This window comes from Macaca nemestrina, chromosome 12 (genome assembly GCF_043159975.1).
Source record: "Macaca nemestrina isolate mMacNem1 chromosome 12, mMacNem.hap1, whole genome shotgun sequence".
Classification (NCBI taxonomy): domain Eukaryota; kingdom Metazoa; phylum Chordata; class Mammalia; order Primates; family Cercopithecidae; genus Macaca; species Macaca nemestrina.
In genome coordinates this window covers 17,917,010-17,944,820 of record NC_092136.1, presented here as the reverse complement: position 1 = coordinate 17,944,820, position 27,811 = coordinate 17,917,010, and the positions used below count along the sequence as shown (strand labels likewise).

At 44.4% G+C, this 27,811-nt stretch overlaps 2 protein-coding genes across 8 annotated transcripts in view; both read right to left on the bottom strand.

Moving 5' to 3' along the window:
* LOC105471699 (AGBL carboxypeptidase 2) overlaps positions 1 to 25,171 on the bottom strand; it is a 75,103-nt gene extending 49,932 nt beyond the window's left edge. For all 6 annotated transcript variants that reach the window (XR_011610586.1, XR_011610587.1, XM_071074633.1 and 3 more), the window contains exons 1-9: positions 24,655 to 25,171; positions 24,432 to 24,564; positions 24,097 to 24,160; positions 19,912 to 20,046; positions 17,696 to 17,749; positions 16,399 to 16,584; positions 9,950 to 10,057; positions 2,296 to 2,449; positions 283 to 1,065 (exon numbers count right to left, since the gene is read on the bottom strand). Coding sequence is in view for 4 of the 6 variants with exons in the window: in XM_071074633.1 (XP_070930734.1) it covers positions 283 to 1,065; positions 2,296 to 2,449; positions 9,950 to 10,057; positions 16,399 to 16,584; positions 17,696 to 17,749; positions 19,912 to 20,046; positions 24,097 to 24,160; positions 24,432 to 24,464 (1,517 nt within the window). In the remaining 2 variants the exon portion in view is untranslated. The remainder of the gene's footprint in view (positions 1 to 282; positions 1,066 to 2,295; positions 2,450 to 9,949; positions 10,058 to 16,398; positions 16,585 to 17,695; positions 17,750 to 19,911; positions 20,047 to 24,096; positions 24,161 to 24,431; positions 24,565 to 24,654) is intronic.
* A 1,157-nt stretch (positions 25,172 to 26,328) lies between these two features.
* LOC105471701 (formin binding protein 4) overlaps positions 26,329 to 27,811 on the bottom strand; it is a 53,557-nt gene continuing 52,074 nt past the window's right edge. For both annotated transcript variants that reach the window (XM_011724459.3, XM_011724460.3), the window contains exon 17: positions 26,329 to 27,322. In XM_011724459.3, the coding sequence (XP_011722761.1) occupies positions 27,232 to 27,322 (91 nt within the window). In that variant the 3' untranslated portion in view covers positions 26,329 to 27,231. The remainder of the gene's footprint in view (positions 27,323 to 27,811) is intronic.

Sequence of the window (27,811 nt, the reverse complement as noted above, 5' to 3'; positions counted from 1 at the left end):
TGAACACTGACCTTTTCCTTTCAATTATTTCATTTACAAGTGAAATGATTCTGATGAAATGTTGCATGTCCAGTTTCAACCCAAAGATAAGACATCATTTAAAAGTCTAAAAATTAACAAAGTCACTTGACCGCAAAGAGACTGGTAAGGGCTCTGTCTCCAAAGTCATACTGAATTCCTTTAACAACAAAAGAGACCTCATACCCCATCAGGTAGGGATATCTGGTGCTAGTACTCATAGTCATAGCAGTCACAGAAAGATCAACAGATAAAAAGTCTCACCTTTTGATCATGTTCCTGGTGTACCAAATACAAGGGAAAGACTCCTTCAGAATGGTTTTATAATGCCTGTTCAAATCCCTTCCAGCCAAGGAACACCGATAATTCCCCACAATCACACCATCTGGATTTAACATGGGAAGCACCTTGAAGACAAAAATATCTCTGAGGAGCTGGGCATCTGGGGAGTTGCTAAGGATGAAATCCAAAAAGCCTTTCATAACCCAGGAGCCATTACTTTCCCCAGGGTGGACTCTGGCACTCAAGACCACAGCTTTCTTTGCAGCTGCCTCTTGAGGGGTCTGGGATGGGTTGGTGATGGTGAGCAAGTAAACGGTATTTCCTGCTAGGCTTCTGCATAAAGTTTGGAGCTTGCAGAACTGAGACTGGATGGGGTTGTTTGCCACTGACAGGAGGTAGCATTGCAAATCAGTGTATGTATATGGGTAGAAGTGTGCAAAGAAGCAAGTGTCCTGGTCATATGGAAACTGAATGGTCCATGTGAGACAGTAGAAGGGCTGCTGCCCATCATCCATGTTGTTCTTGTAGTACTTGATTTCATTTCCTTCTCTCCTCCAGCCAATATTGCGCGTGTTGGCATCCATTTGGGAGTATAAGAGTGGCTTCATTCCTACAGTATAAAGACTCTTGGGTTTTAGCAAGTTGACAATGGTGAAGCGATAGGTGGCATCTTTTCTGGTGTTCTGAACACGAAAATAAAACCACTGAGTGTGTTTGTTAGTGTAGAGGTCGGTTCTCAAGGTGAGTTCATACTCATAGGTGTCTCTGTAATGGAGAAAATAGAACAACTCTGTAACCTTACACCCCACCTTAAAAAACAAATTGGGAAAATGTTGTTTTCTCCTGGTAAAAACAGGTCTTATTACAACAGACAAACCTGCGACCTTAATCATTTATTCTCTGTAATCCCAGCACTTTGGGAGGCTGAGGCGGGCAGATCACCTGAGGTCAGGAGTTCAAGACCAGCCTGGCCAACATGGTGAAACCCTGTCTTTACTAAATGTACCAAAAAAAAAAAAAAAAAGAAAAAAAAATTAGCCAGGCATGGTGGCGGGTGCCTGTAATCCCAGCTACTCGGGAGTCTGAAGCAAGAGAATCACTTGAACCCACGAGGTGTAGGTTGCAGTGAGCCAAGATTGCGCCATTGCTCTCCAGCCTGGGCAACAGAGCAAGACTCCATCTTGAGAAAAACAAAACAAAACAAAACAAAAAATAAGGAAGTATATCTGTGGTACTGCCATAGAAAAACACCTGAAATTTATGAAGTGGAAAAAAAAAATTGCCAATTTGCAAAACAATATGTACGTATACCATTAACCAATTTTTATTTTAATAATATATAAATGGCTGGACGCAGTGGCTCACACCTGTAATCCCAGCACTTAGGGAGGCCAAGAAGGGCAGATCACGAGGTCAGGAGATCAAAACCATCCTGGCTAACATGGTGAAACCCCATCTCTACCAAAAATACAAACAAATTAGCCGGGTGTGGTGGCAGGCGTCTGTAGTCCCAGCTACTCAGGAAGCTGAAGCAGGAGAATGGCGTGAACCCGGGAGGCGGAGCTTGCAGTGAGCCAAGACTGCGCCACTGCACTAGAGCCTGGGCAACAGAGCGAGACTCCATCTCAAATTTATGTATATTACATGTACACACACAGAAAAAAATTAAGGCATATACACAAACAATATTTGCTGCATCTAGGAAGTATAACTATAGGAATTTTTATGTTACATATTTTTACTAATACAAATTTTAGGTGAGCTCTAATTTCTTCTATAAGCAAAGTAAACAATTTAGAAAATATTTTATTTTGGGGAAAAACATAAGTAATAATTACTCCATTTTTCTTCATCCCCATAACCATTTTCCTTCACCCCCATAACCATTTCCCATCACCTCTTTCTTTCTTGCAAATACTTCTGATTCCTAATATAATTCCTGAAGACACCTTTTAGTCACTCCAGTTATCATCCCTTTGGGAAACTGTTACTCACACTCTGACAGCTTTTTGCAGATTCCCACTCTCAAACCTTGATTCAAACAGTAGAGTATTATCTTCTGGTCCTTGCAACGTGACAGCAAGTTCCTTGATAATTCCTTGTTTGCCTCCCACTCTGGAACTGGTGAAATAGGAACCTTCTGTAGGCACTGCAGAGAAAAGAGACATATTTAGGTTAGGTTCTACTCAGAATCCACTCATTCAGCAAATACTTACTGAGTGGTCATCACTATTCTAGACCAACAACAATGAAATTTCTAATTTTCAACTATCTTTGCAAAGACTTTTAATCTTTTTTTTTTTTTTGAGACAGAGTCTCACTCTGTCACCCAGGCTGGAGTGCAGTGGCACAATCTTGGCTCACTGCAAGCTCCGCCTCCGGGGTTCATGCCATTCTCCTGCCTCAGCCTCCCAAGCAGCTGGGACTACACGTGTCCACCACCATGCCCAGCTAATTTTTTGTATTTTGAGTAGAGATGGGGTTTCACTGTGTTAGCAAGGGCGGTCTCGATCTCTTGACCTCGTGATCCACCCACCTCGGCCTCCCAAAATGTTGGGATTACAGGCATGAGCCACTGCACCTGGCTACTGAACATCAATTTTGTTTTTAAATGAATTATGCTTTTTGTGTCATATCCAGAATCCACTGCCACATCCAAGGTCATGAAGATTTATTCCTATGTTTTCTTTGTTTGAGACAGGGTCTCACTCTATCACCCAGGCTGGAGTGCAGTGGCATGAATCACAGTTCACAGCAGCCTCTACCTTTCGTGCTCAAGTGATCCTCCCACCTCAGCCTCCTGAGTAGCTGGGACCACAGGAGTGCACCACCACACCCAACTAATTGTTTAATTTTTTTGTAGAGATGAGGTCTCACTATGTCACCCAGGCTGTTCTTGAGCTCCAGGGCCCAAGCGATCCTCCTTCTTCAGTCTCCCAAAGTGCTGAGTTTACAGGTATGAGCCATTGCATCCCGCAGATCCCTGTTTCTTTCTTTCCTCCCTTCCTCTCTCCCTCCCTTCTTTCCTTCCTTCCTTTCTTTGACAGGGTCTTGCTCTGTCACCCAGGCTGGAGTACAGTGGCACAATCATATCTCATGGCAGCCTCAAACATCTGAGTTCAAGTGAACCTCCTGCCTCAGCCTCCTGAGTAGCCTGGACTACAGGCGTGTACCACCCTGCCCGGCTCCTTTGTTTTAAGATTTTTATAGTTTCAGTACTTATCTTTAGGCCATGGATCCATTTTGGATTAAGTTTTAAACATGGTATGAAGTAGGGATTCAATTTCATTCTTTTTTTTTTTTTTTTTTTTTTTTTTTTTGAGACGGAGTCTCGCTGTGTCTCCCAGGCTGGAGTGCAGTGGCGTGATCTCGGCTCACTGCAAGCTCTGCCTCCCGGGTTCACGCCATTCTCCCGCCTCAGCCTCCCAAGTAGCTGAGACTACAGGTGCCCGCCACCACGCCCGGCTAGTTTTCTGTATTTTTAGTAGAGACGGGGTTTCACCATGTTAGCCAGGATAGTCTCGATCTCCTGACCTCGTGATCCACCCGCCTCGGCCTCCCAAAGTGCTGGGATTACAGGCTTGAGCCACCGCGCCCGGCCTCAATTTCATTCTTTTGAGTGTGGCTATACAGTCATCCCAACACCATTTGTTAACAGAGACTATTCTTTCCCCACTGAACAGTCTTAGCACCCTTGTCAAAAATGAATTTACCAAAAATATATGAGTTTATTTTTGGACTGTCAGTTCTATTTTAGCAATCTATACGCCTACCCTGTGTCAGGATTATACTGTTTTGATTACTGTATGTTCACAGTGTTTTGAAATCAAGAAACGTGAGTCTTCCAATTTTGTACTTCTTTTTCTGTATTGGCTATTCAGGGCCCTTTACAATTCCATATAAATTTGAGGATTATCTTTTCAATTTCTGCATAAAAGCCCTTTGAAGTTTCCAGATCCTAGAGGGAATGTGTTCAGTCTTTCCCCACTGAATATGTTATTGTTGTCATGTGTGGGTCACCAGGTGTCTTCTCCATTCCATTATATCAGTGGTCAGCCAGTGACCTGACAGAGATTTCTTAAACAACCAGGGCTTGGCGAGGTGTAATGGCTCATGCCTGTAATCCCAGCACTTTGGGAGGCTGAGGCGAGAGCACTGCTTGGGCTCAGAAGTTTGAGACCAGCCTGGGCAAAGTGGTAAAATGTTGTGTGATATATACCCTGTACAAAAAATAAAAAAGCTGGGCGGTGGTGTGCACCTGTAGTCCCAGCTACTCGGGAGGCTGAGGCGGCAGGATTGCTTAAGCTGAGAGGTAGAGGCTGCAGTGATCTGTGATTTTTCCACTGCACTCCAGCTTGGGTGACAAAGTGAGATCCTGTCATTCATTCATTCATTCATTCACTCACTCATTCCCAAGCCAAAAAGAAAAAAAAAAAAAAAAAAAAAACAAGCACAAAATTTTCCTAGTCTGGGCAGACTGGCTTTGAGGTGAGGCTCTCCTCAACACTAAGTCAGGCTGCCAAAAACTCGATGTTAGCCTTCATCTTTAGTTGCAGAAAGCCCAACCACCAACCAGAGATGCAAGCCTAGGATCTTCTCAGGTTTTTTCTGAACATGAATGCAGCTCTAGCCATGTATACTGCATTCTCCAGTATATGTGGAGGCCCTTCCAAGTGCTCATCTCCCTAAGAATCTTTCTCCTCAGCTTCTTTCCCAGGCTTTTGGGCCTATCTGCTCCTTGACTATTTGCTATCCCTTGCCCCAGGTGGCTATGAGCAGTGTATGTCTTTAAATACTTTTGATAGAGGCAGACGGCACCTGGAAAAACTGCTTTAGCCAGAGGGGGGCAGTAACAAAAGTCAGTCTTTCCTCTGGCTCCTCAAGGAATTGTGAGAAAGGTAAAAAACAGTCACAACCAGTTTGAGAATAAGGTCTACATTGTCCTCCTCCCCTCTTCCACTTCCAACACCAGCATTCCACATCAGGATCGCGGGCTGCTATCCTCATGACCTCTGCTAGGTAGGGGAATGGGGAATAGTAAGTGGGTAAACAAAAATGGCACAACAGGCTGGGTGTGGTGGCTCATGACTGTAATCCCAGCACTTTGGGAGGCTGAGGCAGCCTCCTTCAAGGATCACTTGAAGTCAGGAATTCAAGACCAGCCTGGCCAACGTGGTGAAACCTTGTCTCTACCAAAAAGATAAAAAAATTAGCCAGGTGTTGTGGCGGGTGCCTGTAATCCCAGCTACTCAGGAGGCTGAGGCAGGAGAATTGCTTCAACCTGGGAGGCAGAGGTTGCAGTGAGCTGAGACTGTGCCACTACACTCCAGCCTGGACAACAGACCAAGACTCTGTCTCAAAAAAACCAAAAAAACAAAAAAACAAAAACAAAAATGCCACAACAAAGGCTCGGCATGGTAGTTCATGCCTGTAATCCCAGCACTTTGGGAGGCTGAGGTGGGTGGATCACCTGAGGTCAGGAGTTTGAGATCAGCCTGGCCGATATGGTGAAACGCTGTCTCTCTACTAAAAATGCAAAAATTAGCCAGGTGTGATGGTAGGCACCTGTAATTCTAGCTACTTGGGAGGCTGAGGCAGGAGAATCGCTTGAACCTGGGAGGCAGAGATTGCAGTGAGCTGAAACACACCACTGCACTCCAGCCTGGGTGACGAGAGTGAAACTCTGTCTCAAAAAAAAAAAAAAAAAAAAAAAAAGAGTGGAGGGGAACAGGACCTGTAATCCCTGCACTTTGGGAGGTTGAAGTGGGTGGATTGCTTGAGCACAGGAGTTTGAGACTGGCCTGGGCAATGGCGAAACCCTGTCTCTACTAATCATACAAAAAATTAGCTGGGCAGGGTGGTACATGCCTGTAGCCCCAGCTACTCAGGAGGCTAAGGTTGGACAATTCACTTGAGCCTGTGAGGTGGAAGACACAATGAGCCATGTTCATCTCACTGCACTCCAGCCTAGGCGACAGAGGAAGATTCTAAAAATTTTTAAAAAGAGTTGGGAAACATTTTTTCCTCTTGTTTTCAGAGTTGGTGAAATATTGGTATTATTTCATCTTTAAATGTTTGACAGAATTCAAACAAACCAGCCAGGTGCGGTGGGTCACGCCTGTAATCTTAGCACTGTGGGAGGCGGAGGCAGGTGGATCACTTGAGGCTGGAAGTTTGAGACCAGCCTGGCCAATATGGTGAAACTCCGTCTGTACTAAAAATATGAAAAAAAAAAAAAATTAGCTGGGGCATGGTGGTGCACACCTGTAATCCCAGCTACTCTGGAGGCTGAGGAACAAAAATCGCTTGAACCCAGAAGGTGGAGGTTGCAGTGAGGTGAGATCCTACCATGAATCCCAGCCTGGGTGACAGAGTGAGACTCTGTCTCAAAAAAAAAAAAAAAAAAAAAAAAAAAGAAAAGAATTCAAACAAACCTTGTCAAGTAAGTCATTTGAGCCTGGGTCTTTTTTTTTTTTTTTTTTTTTTTGAGATGGAGTCTTGCTCTGTTGCCCAGGCTGGAGTGCAGTGGTGCGATCTCAGCTCACTGCAACCTCCACCTCCTGGTTCAAGCAATTCTCCTGCCTCAGCCTCCCGAGTAGCTGGGACTACAGGTGCACACCACCATACCAGGATACTTTGTATTTTTGGTAGAGAGACAGGGTTTCACCACGTAGGCCAGGCTGGTCTCAAACTCTAGACTTCAGCTGATCCACCTGCCTTGGCCTCCCAAAGTGCTGGAATTAGAGGCCTGAGCTACCAGGTCCCAGGTGGGCCTGGGTTTTCTTTCTGGAAAGATATCTAATCATTATTTTTTTGTTATAATGTATTTAAACCTTTTATTTCTTCCTTGAGGCAGTTTTGGTAACTTTCTAGCAATTTGTCCTCTTTATCTAAATTGTCTAATTTGTTGTCATAAAGTTGTTAATAGTATTACCTTGTAACTTTTTTGATTTGTACTGGTTTGGTCCTTATGTTACCTTTTTCATTCCTGACTTTGATAATTTGTGCCTCTTTTCCTTTTTTTTTTTGGTTTAGCAAATATGTTTCAATTTTGTTGATGTTCCCAACAACCAACTTTTGGTTTGCTTTTCTCCATCAGTTTTCTGTCTTCAATGCTTTCTGTTTTTTATTTTATTTTTTTTTGAGATAGAGTCTCACTTTGTCACCCAGGCTGAGCATAGTGGCACAATCTTGGCTCACTGCAACCTCTGTCTCCCTGGTTCATGCGATTCCTCTGCCTCAGCCTCCTGAGCAGCTGGGATTACAGGGGCACACCACCACGCCCAACTAATTTTTGTATTTTTAGTAGAAACAGGGTTTCATCATGTTGGTCAAGCTGGTCTCAAACTCCTGACCTCAAGTGATCCACCCACCTCCGCCTCCCGAAGTGCTAGGATTACAGGTATGAGGCACCAACCCAGCCTCTTATGATGATGATGATTATTTTTTGAGACAGAGTCTTGGTCTGTCGCCCAGGCTGGAGTGCAGTGGCACAATCTTGGCTCACTGCAACCTCCGCCTCCCAAGGTACAAGGGATTCTCCTGCCTCAGCCTCCTGGATAGCTGGAACTACAGGTGCCTGCCACCATGCCCAGCTACTTTTTTGTATTTTTAGTAGAGATGGGGTTTCACCGTGTTAGCCACGATGGTCTCGATCTCCTGACCTTGTGGTCCACCCACCTTGGCCTCCCAAAGTGCTGGGATTACAGGCATGAGCCACCGCACCCAGCCTACCTTCTTCTTCTTCTTCTTTTTTTTGAAATGGAGTTTCACTCTTGTTGCCCAGGCTGGAGTGCAGTGGTGCCATCATGGCTCACTGCAACCTCCACCTCCCACATTTAAATGATTCTCCTGCCTCAGCCTCCTGAGTAGCTGGGTTTACAGGCACCTGCCACCATGACTGGCTAATTTATTGTATTTTAGTAGAGACAGAGGTTCACCATGTTGGCCAGGCTGGTCTCGAACTGCTGACCCCAGGTGATCTGCCCATCTTGGCCTCCCAAAGTGCTGGGATTACAAGTATGAGCCACCACACCCGGCCTACATACTTTTTTTATTTTTATTTATTTATTTATTTTTTTGAGACAGAGTTTCAATCTTCTTGCCCAGGCTGGAGTGCATGGCACAATCTTGGCTCACCACAACCTCTGCTTCCCAGGTTCAAGAGATTCTCCTGCCTTAGCCTCCCAAGTAGCTGGGATTGCAGGCATGTACCGCCACACCCGGCTAATTTTGTATTGTCAGTAGAGATGGGGTTTCCCCATGTTGGTCAGGCTGGTCTCGAACTCCCAACCTTAGGTGATCTGCCTGCCTCAGCCTCCCAAAGTGCTGGGATTATAGGCGTGAGCCACTGTGCCCAGCCACATTCTTATTTTTATTACTACTTTCCTTCTGCTTGCTTTGGGTTTAGTTGGCTTTTATTTTTCCAGTTTGCTAAGGTAGAAGCTTAGGTAATTGATAAGAAGCCATTTTTGTTTTGAAATACAGGCACTTAAAGCCATAAATACCCATAAATATCCCTGGCACTGGTTCATTTTGTTTTTGCATCCTATAACTGTTAATATGTTGTGGTTTTATTTTCACTACATTCAAAATATTTTTGAAGTCTACTTGTGATTTCTTTAACCTATAGGTTATTTAGAAAGATGTTATTCAATTTCCACATATTTGTGGCTATCTCATATTTCATTCTGTTGTTGATTTCTAATTCAATTTTACTATGGTCAGAGAATGTACTTTGTATTATTTTAATCCTTTTACATGTATAAAAACTTGCTTTATGGCCTAGCATATAGTTTATCCTGGGGAATCTAACAGGTACCCTTAAAAAGAATGTGTATGACTTCAGTAGGGATGGCGAAAACAAAAAGAAGGAGTATTTTATTGTTGTTAGGTATGATGTTCTGCATATTTCTACAAAAGACATATATTCAACCCCTAGAAGCTTAAAACTCAACACAGGAAACTGCATTACTAAATGACAGTCATATGCACATAGAACAAAGTACTCATTAAAGTACATATAGGAGGTGAAGAAAAGAAGAGTAATCTCCCCAAAGATGATCCAACATCTGATTTTCAGGAAGGAGAATAACAAGAGAGAAGCTGTTAATGGACTTAGAACTATTAAAAAGAATGTACTTTGGCCGGGCGCGGTGGCTCAAGCCTGTAATCCCAGCACTTTGGGAGGCCAAGACGGGCGGATCACGAGGTCAGGAGATCGAGACCATCCTGGCTAACACGGTGAAACCCTGTCTCTACTAAAAAAATACAAAAAACTAGTCGGGCGAGGTGGCGGGCGCCTGTAGTCTTAGCTACTCGGGAGGCTGAGGCAGGAGAATGGCGTGAACCCGGGAGGCGTAGCTTGCAGTGAGCTGAGATCCGGCCACTGCACTCCAGCCGGGGCGACAGAGCCACACTCTGTCTCAAAAAAAAAAAAAAAAAAAAAAGAATGTACTTTGATTTTAGAAAATTGTTGAAACTTTACAGCAGGCTGCTTATGACTCCTCCCCCAGGCTCCCACTCAGGTTGGCCTGGAAAAGAGTTTACCACTAAACTATGGATTTTTAAAATCACTTTTATTATTGAACATATGTTTATTATAACTTTGTCATGATTAACCATTCATTGTTCAGTGTAATGACAATACCTGAATCTAATTGATAGACAACTGTTCCTTTTTTCTCTCCTACAATCTCTGGTACCTTTTCATTTCCTTTAGGTTGATAGAAATATTCTGGTTGAGGTGGAGCCCACTCTGAAAGAAGACATTTTAAAAAGTACAAAATAAGAAATAATGTAAGTGGCACTATCAGAACTAATATAAAATAATAATAATAACTTTCCAAATGGTTAGTTTGGTTGAATCAAACCAAATTCCCACCCTAAATTTCCTGCTTGTTTATAAAATAATTATGTCTTGTTTCTTTCCATAAAGACTTATGAGGACACTTTTAACAAAGAGCATATAAAATGAAATAATAAACTATCCATAGAAGACCTAAAAATAAGTCAGAAAGGTCAATATAGCTGCTGCAACAGCTCTTCAAAATTTGGCCCTGACTTTCCTTAATATCAGCAAAATATGGTCATTAACATAACTTTTTTTATTACCATAGAGGACTAAGTTTATCAATCGTTTCAGAGGAAGCAAGTCTTTTTCTTTTCTTTCTTTTTATTTTCTTGAGACGGAGTCTCGCTCTATTGCCCAGGCTGGAGTGCAATGGTGCGATCTCAGCTCACTGCAACCTCCGCCTCTCGGGTTCAAGCGATTCTCCCACCTCAGCCCCTGAGTAGGTGGGATTACAGGCATGTGCCACCACGCTCGGTTAATTTTGCATTTTTTAGTAGAGATGGGGTTTCTCCATGTTGGTCAGGATGGTCTCAAACTCCCGACCTCAGGTGATCCGCCCGCCTCTGCCTCCCAAAGTGCTGGGATTACAGGTGTGAGCCACTGTGCCTAGCTAAGGCTTTTTCATTAATACCGAATTTAAAAAGATTTCTTTGGCTGGGTGTAGGGGCTCGTGTCTGTAATCACAGCACTTTGGGAGGACAAGGTGGGTGGATTACCTGAGGTCAGGAGTTCGAGACCAGCCTGGCCAACATAGTGAAACTCCCGCCTCTGCTAAAAATACAAAAATTAACCGGGTATGGTGGCATGTGCCTGTAGTCCTAGCTGCTCGGGAGGCTGAGGTAGGAGAATCGCTCTAACCCGGGAGGCGGAGGTTGCAGTGAATCGAGATCACACCACTGCACGCCAGCCTGGGCAAACAGAGCGAGCCTCTGTCTCAAAATAAATAAATAAATAATTAAAAAACTAAAAAATAAAAACATTTCCTTTGTGGAACTTGAACAACTTTTCAATATCATTTTTAGAACAGTAGCCACTGATTAATTCCAAGAGCATACAAAGATATACCTCAGTAAAATATTATATGAATTTATTTTCTCAAAGATTATGGGAAGTGATGAGGTTTTGACAATTTAAACAATAAGGTGCTTGCACGCCTGTAATCCCAGCACTTTGGGAGGCCGAGGCGAGTGGATCACGAGGTCAGCAGATCGAGACCAGCCTGGCCAACATGGTGAAACCCCGTCTCTATTAAAAAATATAAAAATTAGCACTTTGGGAGGCTGAGACAGGCGGATCACAAGGTCAGGAGATCGAGACCATCCTGGCTAACACGGTGAAACCCCGTCTCTACTAAAAATACAAAAAATTAGCCAGGTGCGGTGGCGGGTGCCTGTAGTCCCAGCTGCATGGGAGGCTGAGGCAGGAGAATGGCGTGAACCCGGGAGGCGGAGCTTGCAGCGAGTGGAGATCGTACCACTGCACTCCAGCCTGGGGCGACAGAGCCAGACTCCGTCTCAAAACAAAAACAAAAACAAAAACAAAAACAAATAACAAAACAAAAATTAGTCAAGCTTGGTGGTGGGCACCTGCAATCCCAGCTACTCAGGAGGTTGAGGCAGGAGAATTGCTTAAACCCAGGAGACAGAGGTTGCAGTGAGCTGACACGGTGCCACTGTACTCTAGCTTGGGCGACAGAGTGAGACTCTGTCTCAAAAACAACAACAACCAATAAGGTGCTTATTAATACAATTTAGTTTAAACAATAAGGTGATTTTTTTTTTTTTTTTTTTTTTTTTTTTTTTTTTTTTTTTGAGACGGAGTCTCGCTCTGTCACCCAGGCTGGAGTGCAGTGGCCGGATCTCAGCTCACTGCAAGCTCCGCCTCCCGGGTTCACGCCATTCTCCTGCCTCAGCCTCCCGAGTAGCTGGGACTACAGGCGCCTGCCACCTCGCCCGGCTAAGTTTTTGTATTTTTAGTAGAGACGGGGTTTCACTGTGTTCGCCAGGATGGTCTCGATCTCCTGACCTCGTGATCCGCCCGTCTCGGCCTCCCAAAGTGCTGGGATTACAGGCTTGAGCCACCGCGCCCGGCCTAATAAGGTGATTGTTAATAAGTTTCTTTGAAAATTTTTTTTTTTTTTTTTTTTTTTTTTTTTTTTTTTGAGACGGAGTCTTGCTCTGTAGCCCGGGCTGGAGTGCAGTGGCCTGATCTCAGCTCACTGCAAGCTCCGCCTCCCGGGTCCACGCCATTCTCCTGCCTCAGCCTCCCGAGTAGCTAGGACTACAGGCGCCTGCCACCTCGCCCAGCTAGTTTTTTTTTGTATTTTTAGTAGAGACGGGGTTTCACTGTGTTCACCAGGATGGTCTCGATCTCCTGACCTCGTGATCCACCCGTCTCGGCCTCCCAAAGTGCTGGGATTACAGGCTTGAGCCACCGCGCCCGGCCGAAAAATTTTTTTAAAAGTTGCTTTATAAAAGATCTTGTAGTTGGCTGGGTGCGGTGGCTCACGCCTGTAATCCCAGCACTTTGGGAGGCCGAGGCAGGCGGATCACGAGGTCAGGAGTTTGAGACCAGCCTGACCAACATGGTGAAACCCCGTCTCTACTAATAAAAAATACAAAAATTAGTCGGGCGTGGTGGTGCACGCCTGTAATCCTAGCTACTCAGGAGGCTGAGGCAGGAGAATCACTTGAACCTGGGAGGCAGAGGTTGCGGTAAGCCGAGATTGCGCCATTGCACTCCAGCCTGGGCAACAGAGCAAGACTCCATCTCAAAATAAAATAAAATAAAATAAAAAAATAAAAAGAAAGATCTTGTAGTTTAGTGAATTATCAGAGCATTAACTTGGTTATTAAATTCCAGTTTCCTTGCTGGGGTTGCGGCTCACACCTGTAATCTCAGAACTTTAGGAGGCCAGGAGGATCCTTTGAGGCCAGGAATTTGGGAATAGCCTGGGCAACATAGTGAGACCACGTGTCTCTATAAAAAAGCTTTTTAAAAATTAGCCAGGCGGCCAGGCGCGGTGGTTCACACCTGTAATCCCAGCACTTTGGGAGGCCGAGGCAGGTGGATCGCTTGAGGTCAGGAGTTCGAGACCAGCCTGGCCAACATGGTGAAACCCTGTCTCTACCAAAAATATAAAAAATGAGCAGGGTGTGGTGACACGTGCCTGTAATCCCAGCTACTTGGGAGGCTGTGGCATGAGAAGCACTTGAACCCAGGAGGCAGAGGTTGCAGTGAGCCAAAATCATGCCACTGCACTCCAGCCTGGGCAACAGAGACTCTGTTCTCAAAAAAAAGAAAAAAAGAAAAAAAATTAGCCAGGCATGGTGGTGCACGCCTATAGTCCTAGCTACTCAGGAGGCTGAGGTGGGAGAATGGCTTGTGGCCAGGAGTTCAAGGCTGCAGTGAGCTGTGATCACACCACTGCACTCCAGCCTGAGTGACAGAACAGGACCCTGTCTCAAAAATAAAATATTAAATTAAAATAAAATATAAAGTAAAATAAACTCCACTTTTATTTTTTCCCTATATTTTCAGACTCATCTCTTTTTAATCCTCAATGTTCTATGGTTGCCCAAGCATGCCATGCTCTTTTTCTGTTTCTTCCAACTGAAATACTTTTCTTTGACCCTCTTAATTGGATCATTTCAAACTCATCCTTTAGATCTCAGCTTAGATGGCAACTCCTTTTGAAAACTTATGCTGATCTCTAAGCTGGGTTAGGTATGCTTAGGTGGACCAAGCACTATGCAATTGTCTGGTAAAATGTTTAACTTCCTCACTAGTTCATGAACTCTGGGTCCATGAACTCTCCACTTTGTTCATCACTATTATCTCTAGCACCAGGCACTGTACTTAGCATATGACAACACATACGAACGAATATTATAAAGCAGGGAGACAGAAAATGAGGAACATCCAGCTGGGTGTGGTGGCTCACACCTGTAATCCCAGCACTTTGGGAGGCTGAGGCGAGTGGATCACGAGGGCAGGAGTTCGAGACCACCCTGGCCAAGATGGTGAAACCCTGTCTCTACTAAAAATACAAAAATTAGCCAGGAATGGTGGTGTGTGCCTGTAATCCCAGCTACTTGAGAGGCTGAGGCAGGAGAATTGCTTGAACCCGGGAGGCAGAGGTTGCAGTGAGCCAAGATGGAGCCATTGCACTCTAGCCTGGGCGACAGAGCAAGACTCCATCTCAAAAAAAAAAAAAAAAAAAAAAAAGAGGAATATCCAGTTTTTTATCCAGTAGTATAAAGCAGAGACATACATGATGTTTGCTAGACTTGTTCTGGTAATTAGAGAAGTCCCCACTTTCTAATGCAACCCACTTCCATAAATGCTTAATCCATAAAATGGATGAAGAAGATTGTGCTTGCTCCAAGAGCTCACAGGTATGACCCATAATGTCAAAAAGAAGTCTCCACCATTCCGACAAGAAAACTCCAATACACTCAAAATATAACTAAAAACAGTAAAAACTATGTTGTGGTATATGTAGTCTTCAATTATACCAAGACTGGTAAAAATACTACATAACCAAACACATTAATACTGAGACAGGGTAGCACCTCTGTATTTTTAGATAAGATGCTATGTCCTCCCTCCAAAAAAAGAAAAAGAAAAGAAAAAAACCCACTGAAACAGGTTAATCTAGAAAACAGATTTCAGTATTTATATATTTTGTCTTCTAGGAAGGTATCCTCCCATTCTGAAAAACTCAGAAGCATTCTAGTTTACACATTAGTATGACTTGATTTTGGTGAGTTTATATCAGTTTCTCACAGTTTAACTGTTTCAGGGTGAGTTAATAAATGTTGACTCTAGGCCTGGTGCAGAGGCTCATGCCTGTAATCCCAGCACTTTGGGAGGCCAAGGCGGGTGGATCACTTAGGGTCAGGAGTTTGAGGCTAGCCTGGCCAACATGCAGAAACCCTGACTCTAATAAAAATATAAACACTAGCTGGGTGCAGTGGCCCAAATCTGTAATCCCAGCACTTTGGGAGGCCGAGGCAGGTGGATCACCTGAGGTTGGGAGTTCGAGAACAGTCTGACCAACATAGAGAAACCCCGTTTCTACTAAAAATACAAAATTAGCTGGGCATGGTGGCACACGCCTGTAATCCCAGCTACTCAGGCGGGATAATCATTTGAACCCAGGAGGCAGAGGGTGCAGTGAGCTGAGCTCATGCCATTGCACTCCAGTCTGGGCAAGAAGAGCGAAAGTCAGTCTCAAAAAACAAACAAACAAACAAACAACAACAACAACAAAAAACTAGCCAGGCATGGTGGCCGGGCACCTGTAATCCCAGCTACTTGTGGGGCTGAGGCAGGAGAATCGCTTGAACCTGGGAGGTGGGGGCTGCTGTGAGTGGAGATCAAGCCACTGCACTCCAGCCTGGGTGACGGAGTGAGACTCTGTCTCAATAAATAAATAAATAAATAAATAAATAAATAAATAAACAAATGTTGACTCTGTCCTGCCTTATACTTAAGCACATAGGACTTAACATTCTCAGGTCTTGTAATAAAGTCAGGCAGAAGGCCAGGCTTGGTGGCTTATGCCTGTAATCCCAGCACTTTGGGAGGCCAAGGCGGGCGGATCACGAGGTGAGGAGTTCGAGACTAGCCTTGCACACAAGGTGAAACCCTGTCTCTACTTAAAAACGCAAAATTAGGCCGGGCGCGGTGGCTCAAGCCTGTAATCCCAGCACTTTGGGAGGCCGAGATGGGCGGATCACGAGGTCAGGAGATCGAGACCATCCTGGCTAACTCGGTGAAACCCCGTCTCTAGTAAAAAATACAAAAAAATAGCCGGGCGAGGTGGCGGGTGCCTGTAGTCCCAGCTACTCGGGAGGCTGAGGCAGGAGAATGGCGTAAACCCGGGAGGCGGAGCTTGCAGTGAGCCGAGATCCGGCCACTGCACTCCAGTCTCGGCGACAGAGCAAGACTCCGTCTCAAAAAAAAAACAAAAAAAACAAAAAAAACAAAAACAACAAAAGCAACGCAAAATTAGCCGGGAGTGGTGGTGCGCACCTGTAATTCCAGCTACTCAGGAGGCTGAGTGAGGAGAATCACTTGAACCCAGGAGGCGGAGGTTGCAGTGAGCCGAGATTGCGCCACTGCACTCCAGCCTGGGCAATAGAGTGAGACTTCTTCTCAAAACAAAACAAAACAAAACAAAAACAAAAAAAAGTCAGGCAGAATAGATTAGCAAGACCACTTCACATAAGTCATATTACCAATATGATGAATGCTTTCCTTGATGACCTCACATTCGATTGGCCATCTTGGAGCCAGCAGTGGCCTCTTGGTAGACAAAATGGAAAAGAGCTCTTGGGGTTCTCGAAGACGTGGATTTACTTCATCCAACTCATCATAAAGAAGCTGTCTGCTCCTAAGATGTGGTAAACTCAGCATATGTGAATCTGCCAAAGGGAAAGAGAGTAAGTGAACATCTTCCTTTTCCTCCTTGGGAACTTTACTGCTCATCTATAACAATGAAACTATTTTAAGCATTATATTAAAATATTAGCACAGATACATGATTATTTGACATGTTTCTCCTTCAAGAAGATTTAGTCCAGAATAACAGGCTCAAAATTAAAAAATGTTAAAATTCTGCACAGTCTATTAAATGTCTGAATATAAAACTTTAGGGTAAATAAAAAACCTTTTTTAAAAAAAATTAAATTTAATGGTCCAAGACATTTCAACAGTTGGTTACAATGAATAAGAAGTTACTTAATGTGCTTTATTATTTTTGTTTGGCTAGTGGCAAGAGAGGGAATTTCAATATATCCATTGCCATTTTAGAAAAAAGTACATACAACTTTATTATTTTTTTCTTCTTTTTTACCAACTATAGTGAAATAACCTACAAATAAAATTTCAGGACCATAATATTACCATACCAAGGAAAGAGAGACATAAAGAAGATGGAAAGAGGAAGGTGAGATAAAGCGTGAGATGGGGCAGAAGAAAGAATCAGAAAAAAAGGGAAGAAAAGAAAGGCTTTCAGGAAGGTAAAAAAGAAAGGAGGGGCCGGGCACTGTGGCTCATGCCTGTAATCCCAAAACTTTGAACTTTGGGAGGCCAAGGCGGGTGGATCACCTGAGTTCAGGAGTTCGAGACCAGCCTGGCCAACGTGGTGAAATCCTGTCTCTACTGAAACTACAAAAATTAGCTGGGTGTGGTGGCACATGCCTGTAATCCCAGCTACTCAGAAGGCTGAGGCAGGAGAATCTTTGAACTTGGGAGGTGGAGGTTGCAGTGAGCTGAGGCTGCACCACTGTATCCAGTCCGGGTGACAAGAGTGAAAGTCTATGTCCGAAAAAAAAAAAAAAAAAAAAGGGAATGAGGAAAAAAGAAAAAAATGGAAATGAAAGGGGGAACTAAAGGCTGAGGATCCTTCAGTGCTCATCAGGCATCAGTCCCATTCCTGTCTGGTAATTCTCAGGTTTGGTGGGAAGAGCAGGTGAAGAAGACATAGTCCAAAAAAGGAGCTTGAATTTTCTGGTCTGGAAGGACATGAAATACCTCTGTTGATGGCTTCTATTTGTCTGTGCACAGCTGAAGATAAACTGGTAGGCCCTAGAAAGAGGAAGAGGAGGCCCCGTTTGTCTCAGGGATCATTGTCTTCTTTTCTTCCATTCACTATCCCCATCCCTTCTCATTTCCTATGCCCACTTGGGACCCCTGCATTTCTAGCTAAATCTTTCTCCCATACTTTAATGGGGGAAATAAAAGGAAATAAACATTTGAAAAGACAGTAAAGCTGCACAATGTCACTCATAACTAAAGAAATATAAAGCAGGCTGGGCACGGTAGCTCACACCTGTAATCCTAGCACTTTGGGAGGCCGAGGTGGGTGGACTACCTGAGGTTGGGAGTTCAAGACCAGCCTGGCCAGATGGGCGCAGTGGCTCACGCCTGTAATCCCAGCACTTTGGGAGGCTGAGGTGGACGGATCACAAGGTCAGGAGATCGAGACCATCCTGGCTAACACAGTGAAATCCTGTCTCTACTAAAAATACAAAAATTAGCTAGGCACCGTGGTGCACACCTGTAGTCCCAGCTACCCAGGAGGCTGAGGCAGGAGAATCACTTGAAGCCAGGAGGCGGAGGTTGTAGTGAGCCAGGATGGAGCCACTGCACTCCAGCCTTTCGACAGAGCAAGACTCTGTCTCAAAAAAAAAAAAAAAAATTATTAATATTGGCCAGGTGTGTTGGCTCGCACCTGTAATCCCAGCACTTTGGGAGGCCAAGGTGGGCCGATCACCCAAGGTTGTGAGTTTGAGACCAGCCTGGCTAACATGGTGAAACACTGTCTCTACTAAAAATACAAAAATTAGCTGGGAGTGGTGGTGCACACCTGTAATCCCAGCTACTGGGGAGGCTGAGGCAGAAGAATAGCTTGAACCCAGGAGGCAGAGGTTGCAGTGAGCTGAGATAGTGCTACCACTCTCCAGCCTGGGGACAAGAGTGAGACTCCGTCTCAAAAAAAAAAAAATTAAATAATGTATTTTATGGTTTTCAGATCTTGTGTCATTCAAAGGTTTTAAGTAGAAAAGGGACCTAGTCAGATTTGCATATAAAAAACACTGCTATGTGGAAAGCTGATTGGGGGGTGCAGCACAGAACAAGAGGAGCCAGGAGACCAATTAGAAGGCTGAATGATGATAGCTTGGATGGGAGGTGGTGGGACTGTGAGGGTGGGGGTATAAAGGCAGCGGTGGAGGTGGGGGATAAGCAAGGGGGGATATAGAGAAAAGAGGGGTGGATCAATGTTTGGTTTGAGGGAGAAGTTCAACTGCATTCCTCCCCTTAGATTTTAGAAGAAACCTGTGTCTCTGGAAAAAATTATTTTTTTGCGTAAGCTAGCTAGAACTGTTTTCCACTGCTCCTATGCAAACAGCCTTAGTAAGCATTATCCATCAAAACTGAAAATCAATGTATTACTTTTTTTTTTTTTTTGAGACAGGGTCTCACTCTGTTGCCCAGGCTGGAATGCAGTGGCGCAATCTCAGTTCACTGCAACTTCCGCCTCCCAGGTTCACACAATTCTCCTGCCTCAACCTCCCCAGTAGCTGGGACCACAGGCACCTGCCACCACATCCAGCTAATTTTTGTATGTTTTTGTAGAGACAAGAGTTTTGCCATGTTGCCCAGGCTGGTCTCGAGCTCCTGAGCACAAGCGATCTGCCTGCCTCAGCTATCCAAAGTACTGGGATTACAGGCGTGAGCCACCATGACAGGCATATTACTCTTTTTTTTTTTTTTTTTTGAGACAGAATCTCACTTTGTCACCCAGGCTGAAGTGCAGTGGCCCAATGTCGGCTCACTGAGCCTCCACCTCCTGGGTTCAAGCAATCCTCCCACCTCAGCCTCCCAAGTCCTGAGATTACAGGTGTGTGTCACCACACCCGGCTAATTTGTATATTTTTAGTAGAGCTGGGGTTTTGCCATGCTGGTCAGACTGGTCTCAAACTCCTGACCTCAAGTGATCCACCCACCTCAGTCTCCCAAAGTGCTGGGATTGCAGGCATGAGTCACCACGCCTGGCTAGAAAATACAGTATTTTGATTTAAACCTGTAATCCAAAGTAGATTTAGAGAGAAGTTTTGAACGGTGTTAGAAACAGAGGCCAAGGCTGCTCCCCGGCCTCTCCCATGTTAGAGCAGGTTCTTCTGAATACTCAGAGGAGTTACTAGGCAATGAGGTTCTAGAGGTCACACATACTGATTGTTACTCACATAGAAGCTTCTCCTTTTGCAGGGTGTCTGGTATCAAATCATCTTTTCCCCCAAGAGAGCCATGCAACAGGTACTGAGGGTTATTCTTCCGAACATGCTGATGCGTAGCAGAGTTTGGTAAACTGCCTCTCTGCGCTAAAAATAGGTAGTTTAATTAAAGTTGCTGGAAGGTGGCCGGGCGTGGTGGCTCAAGCCTGTAATCCCAGCACTTTGGGAGGCCGAGATGGGCGGATCACGAGGTCAGGAGATCGAGATCATCCTGGCTAACATGGTGAAACCCCGTCTCTACTAAAAAAACAAAAAAACTAGCCAGGCAAGGTGGTGGGCGCCTGTAGTCCCAACTACTCGGGAGGCTGAGGCAGGAGAACGGCGTGAATCCGGGAGGCGGAGCTTGCAGTGAGCCGAGATCTGGCCACTGCACTCCAGCCTGGGCGACAGAGCGAGACTCTGCCTCAAAAAAAAAAAAAAAAAAAAAAAAGTTGCTGGAAGGCTGACTCATCACTTCTAACATCTAGGTCAATACCAAACCCCTACTCCTTTTATCACCACCCACCACCACAGGCCTTTGTAATGAATACGCTGCATTTTTCAAAGAGCTTTCATATTCCAGCTCATGTGAGTGAAACATAATTATCTCCACCTTACAGCTGAGGAAATGGATGTAAAGAGGAGACTTGAGAAGCAGCCTGGTGTAGTGGAGTGAGAAAGGGCTTGGTAGGCAGAAAGATTCTGAAGCTACAAGGGCTGTGTTGGAACTCAGAAAATGATAGCCCAGGGCTGGGAGGGTTGCTTGAGCCTGGGATGTGGAGGCCACTGCCCTCCAGCCTGAGTGACAGAGCGAGATCCTGTCTCAAAAAAAAAAAAGAAAAAAAAATTATGGCCCAAAGGTTTGGCACTTGGCCTACTGAACACTTTGAACTAAACATAGAAAGGGTTCCAACCCTCAATAACATGCAATTTACCCATGTAACAAACCTGCACATGTACCCTCTAATCTATAATAAAAGTTGAAAAAATAAATTTAAAAAAATTAGAAAAGCCTTAGAAGCTGCCTCAGAACCAAGGACTTTCTGACCTCTCCTGTCTCCCCACTACCCCAAGAACAGGAAAGGACTCCTCTCTGGAATTCCTTATCTGACTAAGGAAACTTCTTTCCAAAAGAAAAGCAGTTGTTTTAAGACCCCTTCCCTAGGAATCTCATCAAATAACTAGTAAAGATGAACCACTAAAGAGGAGACTAAAAATTGTCACAACACCCCGATAGACTTTTCATCAATTATGAGGGCAACTCAGAGATTACCTGGGCAACTACTTGCGTAAGACAACCTTTCTTCAGTGAAGCTCCTCCCCTCACTTGCTTGCCACCCCTCCCGGGAGCTGAGAGGAACTTTGTCCCAGGACATGATTTTTGGAGCTCATTCGTTTCTCCTGAATATCATTTACTACCTTTCACAATTGCCTACACACCCTCCTCCCTGAATTTCTCTCTCCCTATGAAGAGGGTATTGAAACTTCAACAATCTGGAGTGGAGTGGCACAATCTCGGCTCATTGTAACCTCTGCCTCCCAGGTTCAAGTGTTTCTCCTGCCTCCACCTTCTGAGTAGCTGGGATTACAGGCGTGCAACACCAAGCCCAGCTAATTTTTTGTATTATTAGTAGAGACAGGGTTTTGCCATGTTTGCCAGGCTGGTCTCGAACTCCTGACCTCAGGTGATCTGCCCACCTTGGCCTCCCAAAGTGTTGGGATTACAGGCGTGAGCCACCGCACCCGGCCTGAAGTTCTTGACTTTGTATGGAAAGTAAAAAATCGTATGATGACCAGCCTGAGCAACATAGTAAGACCATGTCTCTGCAAAAAATATTTAAAAATTAGCTGGGTGTGCTGGCTTGTGCTTGTGTTCCCATCTAGTTGGGAGGTAAGAGGATCGCTTAAGCCTGGAAAGTCAAGGCTGCAATGAGCTGTGATTGCAACATTGCATTCCGGCCAAGGCAAGAAACAGACCATCTAAAAAATAATAAATAAATAAATAAATAAATAAAATATATATGCATGCTGAGGTTGCTAAGTTCTATGGTAAGAACAAATCTATTTGTGAATTGTGAAGAAGAAAAAAGAAATTCATAATAGTTTTGCTGTCATACTTCAAATTGCAAAAGTTATGGCCACAGTGCATAAGTACTTAGTTATGGTGGAAAAGGCATTAAATTTGTGGGTGGAAGATAGAAGTCTGTTCTGAATGAGAGTGATTTGGATTTAGCACTATCAGTGGTTTCAGGCCATCCAGGGGTCTTGGAACCTCCCCCCTGTAGATAATAAGGGGTGACGACTAATGTAGTTAATAAAAAAATTTAACAAAATTCTTTGATAGAAATAAAATTGGCCGGGCGCGGTGGCTCAAGCCTGTAATCCCAGCACTTTGGGAGGCCGAGGCGGGTGGATCACGAGGTCAGCAGATCGAGACCATCCTGGCTAACATGGTGAAACCCCGTCTCTACTAAAAAAAAATACAAAAAATTAGCTGGGTGTGGTGGCGGGCGCCTGTAGTCCCAGCTACTTGGGAGGCTGAGGCGGGAGAATGGCGTGAACCTGGGAGGCGGAGCTTGCAGTAAGCCGAGATTGCGCCACTGCACTCCAGCCTGGGAGACACAGCGAGACTCCGTCTCAAAAAAAAATAAAATAAAAATAAAATAAAATAAAATAAATACTAATACAATCAATATTACTCCATCTTATTTCAATATACCAATAACAAAGTTAGGAAATAAAATTTTAAGAAGATCAACATTTATAATAGCATAAAAATATGAAGTATTATGAAAAACTATAAATCTTTATTGGGAGACATTAAAAACCTAAGTAAATGGAGATATATATTATAGTCATAGATTGGAGAATCCAGTGTTGAAAAATTGCCAGTTCTTGTGAAATCTGATCTACAGATTCAATGCAATTCCTACAGTCTTTTAAAATGTCACAAGCGGGCCGGGGACAGTGGCTCATGCCTGTAATCCCAGCACTTTGGGAGGCCAAGGTGGGTGGATCACCTTAGGTCAGGAGTTCGAGAACAGCCTGGTCAACATGAGGAAACCCTGTGTCTACTAAAAACACCAAAATTAGCCAGGCATGGTGGTGCATGCCTGTAATCCCAGCTACTTGGGTACTTGGGAGGCTGAGGCAGGAAAATCGCTTGACCCCAGGAGGTGGAGGTTGCAGCAAGCCTAGCTCGCGCCACGGCACTCCAGCCTGGGCAACAAGAGCGAAACTCCATCTCAAAAATAAAAAAACAGCCAGGCGCAGTAGCTCATGTCTGTAATCCCAGCACTTTGGGAGGCCAAGGCGGGTGGATCACCTGAGGTCGGGAGTTCAAGACCAGCCTGGCCAACATGTTGAAACCACATCTCTACTAAAAATACACAAAAAAGTTAGCTGGGTGTGGTGGTTGGCGCCTGTAATCCCATCTACTTGGGAGGCTGAGGCAAGAGAATCTCTTGAACCCAGGAGGTGGAGGTTGCAGTGAGCCGAGTTTGCGCCATTGCACTTCAGCCTGGGTGAAAAGAGTGAGACTCCATCTCAAAAAAAAAAAGAAAAAAAAAAAAAAGAAAAAAAAATTAGCCGGGCGTGGAGGATCGAGCCTGTAATCCCAGCTACTCAGGAGGCTGAGGCAGGAGAATCTCTTGAATCTGGGAGGAAGAGGTTGCAGTGAGCTGAGATCGTGCCACTGCACTCCACCCTGGGTGACAGAGCGAGACTTCATCTCAAAAATAAAATAAAATAAAATAAAATGTCATAAGCCAATTGTAAAATTTATATAGGAAGGCAAAGACTCAAGAACAGCCATGACACTTTTGAAGAACAAGGTGGGAAGATATGTCTTTCCAGATAAAGACTATTTTAATGCCATATAGTAATTAAGAGACAGTGATATTGATAAAGGATAGACAGACCAACGGAATAGACAGCCCAGAAACAGATCTTTGTATTAAGTGATGCTTTCTACTTGACAGAGGTGACCCTGCAGATCAATGGGGAAAGGAAGTACTTTGCAATAATGGTAGAGGAAAAAATATTTATTTGTCAATGCAAATTATTTATTAGTCTACCTAAGTGCAACCCTCTCAGCTAACGAAGCAATTTTCCTCTTGAGTCCAGGAAAGGTGATACTAGACAAGAACATGGTATTACCTTTAAAGTAGCCATAATATTGGAGGTGACGGTACATAAAGTCTTCATAAGGATCAGGAATAGTCTGTGAAAGGAAAGGCCACTTCAGTCAAGATGTTTTCAAACCATAATGGACTCAGCAAAAAGTACACGAGCGTTGTTGCATGTGACTAAACTAAACTAAACCAAGCAAACTGCATTCCTGCGAATTATTCTATTGTGGGGATCAAGATCTCCAGCTGGGAAAAGATGCCACCAGAACATCCCTTCTTATCTAGTAGCAGATTTCTGTGGAGCTCCCAAAGAAATGGAGTTCCCCGAAGAAATTTCTGTGGCTTTCTGTGCTGTGTACCGACCTGCTTTAGGTGCGTTTCCAAGGCTGGGAACATGTTACTTCTGGATGATAGGATGAAAACTAGTCAGTGACATTAGCGTCCAGTCGCAAATCCTGCCCAATTTCCAAATAGGCAGCTGATTACACACGAGAAGCTACAAAGCCAGAACAGGACAAGTGAAAAACTGCCAATACCTCCCCGGGCGCCCCCCAGCTCCCTCTTGACTTAAGAAAATCCTGCCAACCCAGCTTCTCCGCAGCTCAACAAGATGGTCACGCCGAGGCCAGAGGTGCACCTGAGACGGGGAGGGCGGCGTGTCTTCCCGCCTCTTCTTCCCAAGGTGCTGGCCCCATGGTTCCCTTTCCCTGAGAAGGGAGATGCTCGCCACAGGAAAGTGAAAGAAATGGGGATGGGAGCACGCGACGGAGTCGTCTCGGTCAGTGTCGATGGAAAAAGGTCAGGGGGTTGGGAGAGCGGGCCCTTTAGGGTTCAGAGGAACCTGGTCCGGGCCAGGTGGTGAGGGGGTTTCCTAAGCGTAGGAAGGGGGAAGGAGAACAGAAACTTCTCAGGAGGGCAGAGCGATGGGTGCGACCGCCTTCGCGCCCTGGCCCGTCCCAAGCAGCACGGATGGGTGCGGCAGAGAAGCCCCAGCGAGGCAGGCGGCCACCGCACTTAGGTACAGAGGCCAAGCAGTGTGTGGGTAAGAGGACAAACTAGCTGCACCCGCCAGCCGCTGCCGTCTGTGAGGGCCCGGGTAGCCTAGCAACCGCGAGCCGGAAGCGGAAAAAGGGCGGGGCAGCCGGGCGCTTCCGGCAAGCTAGGCCCCGCCCCCACGGAGGGAGCGGGCAGCCCCGGGAAGGTCTGCAGCGAGTATGGGCGGGCAGCGGCGATTCAGACTCATTTTTCACCTCATACATTACAGCCCCAACCTGGGAATCGAAACCGCATTGATGAGTACGATGCCAGTAGCCTTCAACATATTTCCAAGCTCGTTTGCTGTTGGCTTTAGATAATTGTTGTGCATGCTTTGCTCTAAGCTGCTGCTTCTTTCACCTTGTGTCCACTCCATAGCTAGAATGGAAAAATTACCTTCTACACTGAAAATCTTAAGAAACGAAGCTAGCAAATTCAAATCACACATTTTGATTAGGTTTAACAAATTAATTATATGCATAGAAATATACTCCAGGCAGGGCGCGGTGGCTCACGCCTGTAATCCCAGAACTTTGGGAGGCCGAGGCAGGCGGATCACCTGAGGTCCGCAGTTTGAGACCAGCCTGACCAACCTGGTGAAACCCCGTCTCTACTAAAAATACGAAATTAGCTGGGCATGGTAGCGCATGCCTGTAATCCCAGCTACTCGGGAGGCTGAGGCAGGGGAACCACTTGAATCGGGGAGGTGGAGGTTGCAGTGAGCCTAGATCGCGCCATTGCACTCCAGCCTGGGCAACAAGAGCGAAATTGTCTCAAAAAAAAAAAAAAACCAAGAACAAAAAAATAAATATACTACAATAAAATTCAAACACGTGTCTTTGGTTAACTATATATGAATATAACCGTATCTGATACTTTTATCAATGGGGGAAAAAGCTATAAAGCAACTTTTTTCGAAATGTTAACCGTATTACATCATTGCCAGGAATTAAGTAGGTCAAATATTATCTAACATGGCTATTAACCAATCTAGATATTATAGATAATATTAGACCCCAAAACTTGGATCACATAGCACCATCTGGGACTAGAAGCCTGTTTGTCTAAACTGGCCCCACCACTCCCCATTCAAGATCTGCTCTTTTTCTTGAAAGCTGTTCTTAAATGTTTGCACCTTGCATTGTATATGCTTAGAAAAAAAAAAAAAAAACAAGTCGGTTACATAATCGGAATAACAGGTGTTGATGAGCAAAAGGATAACCCATCAGAATTATAAAAAAAGCTTTATTAGTGCATATATACAAATTTACAAGGTCAGAAACTGGAGAAATACAAAGAGCTTTAAAACACAATTTGCCGTTTCCTCAGTTTAAAGTGACTTTTACCTGATTGTGATACAATAGAAAGTACAGAACAGTAAACTGCTTTTTAAATACTGGAATTTTATGGAGAATACATTCACATAAAGAAAGGAGGTGAATTTTGTTTTGGAACAAGGTTAAGACAATGGAGACATTAATACACAGACTGTCTCTTTGCATTTACTGCCACATACTTGGGGGGAAATTCTCAAAATCAACGATATGAACACCTGCTGCTGCCTGTATGCCACCTAGTGTGCGAAATGACTGAGCTACCAGTTCTAGAATTTATGAGAACTACTCTAAAGAGTGTGGCCATCTATCAGCACGAGGTAAACCACTTAGACCTCAGTACTTCAGGGGTGGCCGACTAGAGAAGAGAGGTCAGAAAAAGATTCAGACAATTCCAGTCAAGCAAGGTAGAATGCAGAGCTGCCTTCTGAATTGCACTTGTTCTGGAGGAGAAGTTAATTCTTCACTTTTGTCAGGGAGTCCTCTACAGAGGTGTTATCCTCATGAACCACGTTCTTCAAGATTGATGAGGTTAATATACCTAACATGCTAAGTTTGCCAGTTTGAGAATAAAGGCAGCATGGTCAAAGCAATTCCAATCACCTCATCCCTTAGCAAAACAGAAAAATTACATTTCACAGAAGTGAAAACTTTGTATGCATACACTCTTGCCCAGAAAATTTATAAGATCTCCCCCATAACATTTATAGTTTATTTGACAATAAAACTGGTTAAGACTTTGAACTGAACACAAAACAAGTAATAATACAAAAAAAGTTTTAAAAACTTAAAAACTATGTGTTTGGAGTCATTTTCCTTCGCTTTAGTCTTGCTCTCCAATCCTCAGGAAGGGCTTCAAAATTAGCATTTCTCTCTGCCATGCCACTGTGAAAACAACATACAGATTATTTTAGTGGAAAGAAAAATTAACAGAGGTATTCATTTCCTAGCAAATAAAAATCTAACTGAAATTAAAAACCTGATCACATCTATGTTTATGAAAATCTTTTGTTTCTCAGCCAAATATCAGTATATTCTTCATCAAACTTCTTCATTCTGATAGGTCAACCAAACACTCTCCTGGTTTTATGTATATGTCTAAGCGCATATTTATTTATTTATTATTGATTGATTGAGATGGAATTTTGCTCTTGTTGCCCAGGCTGGAGTGCAATGGTGTGATATCGGCTCACCGCAACCTCCGCCTCCCAGGTTCAAACGACTCCTGCCTCAGCCTCCCCTTAAAGTAGCTGGGATCCCCAGAGTAGCTGGAATTACAGGCATGCGCAACCACGCCTGGGTTTGTTTTTTTTTTTTTAATTTTTTTTAGTAGAGACAGGGTTTCTCCATGTTGGTGAAGCTGGTCTCAAACTC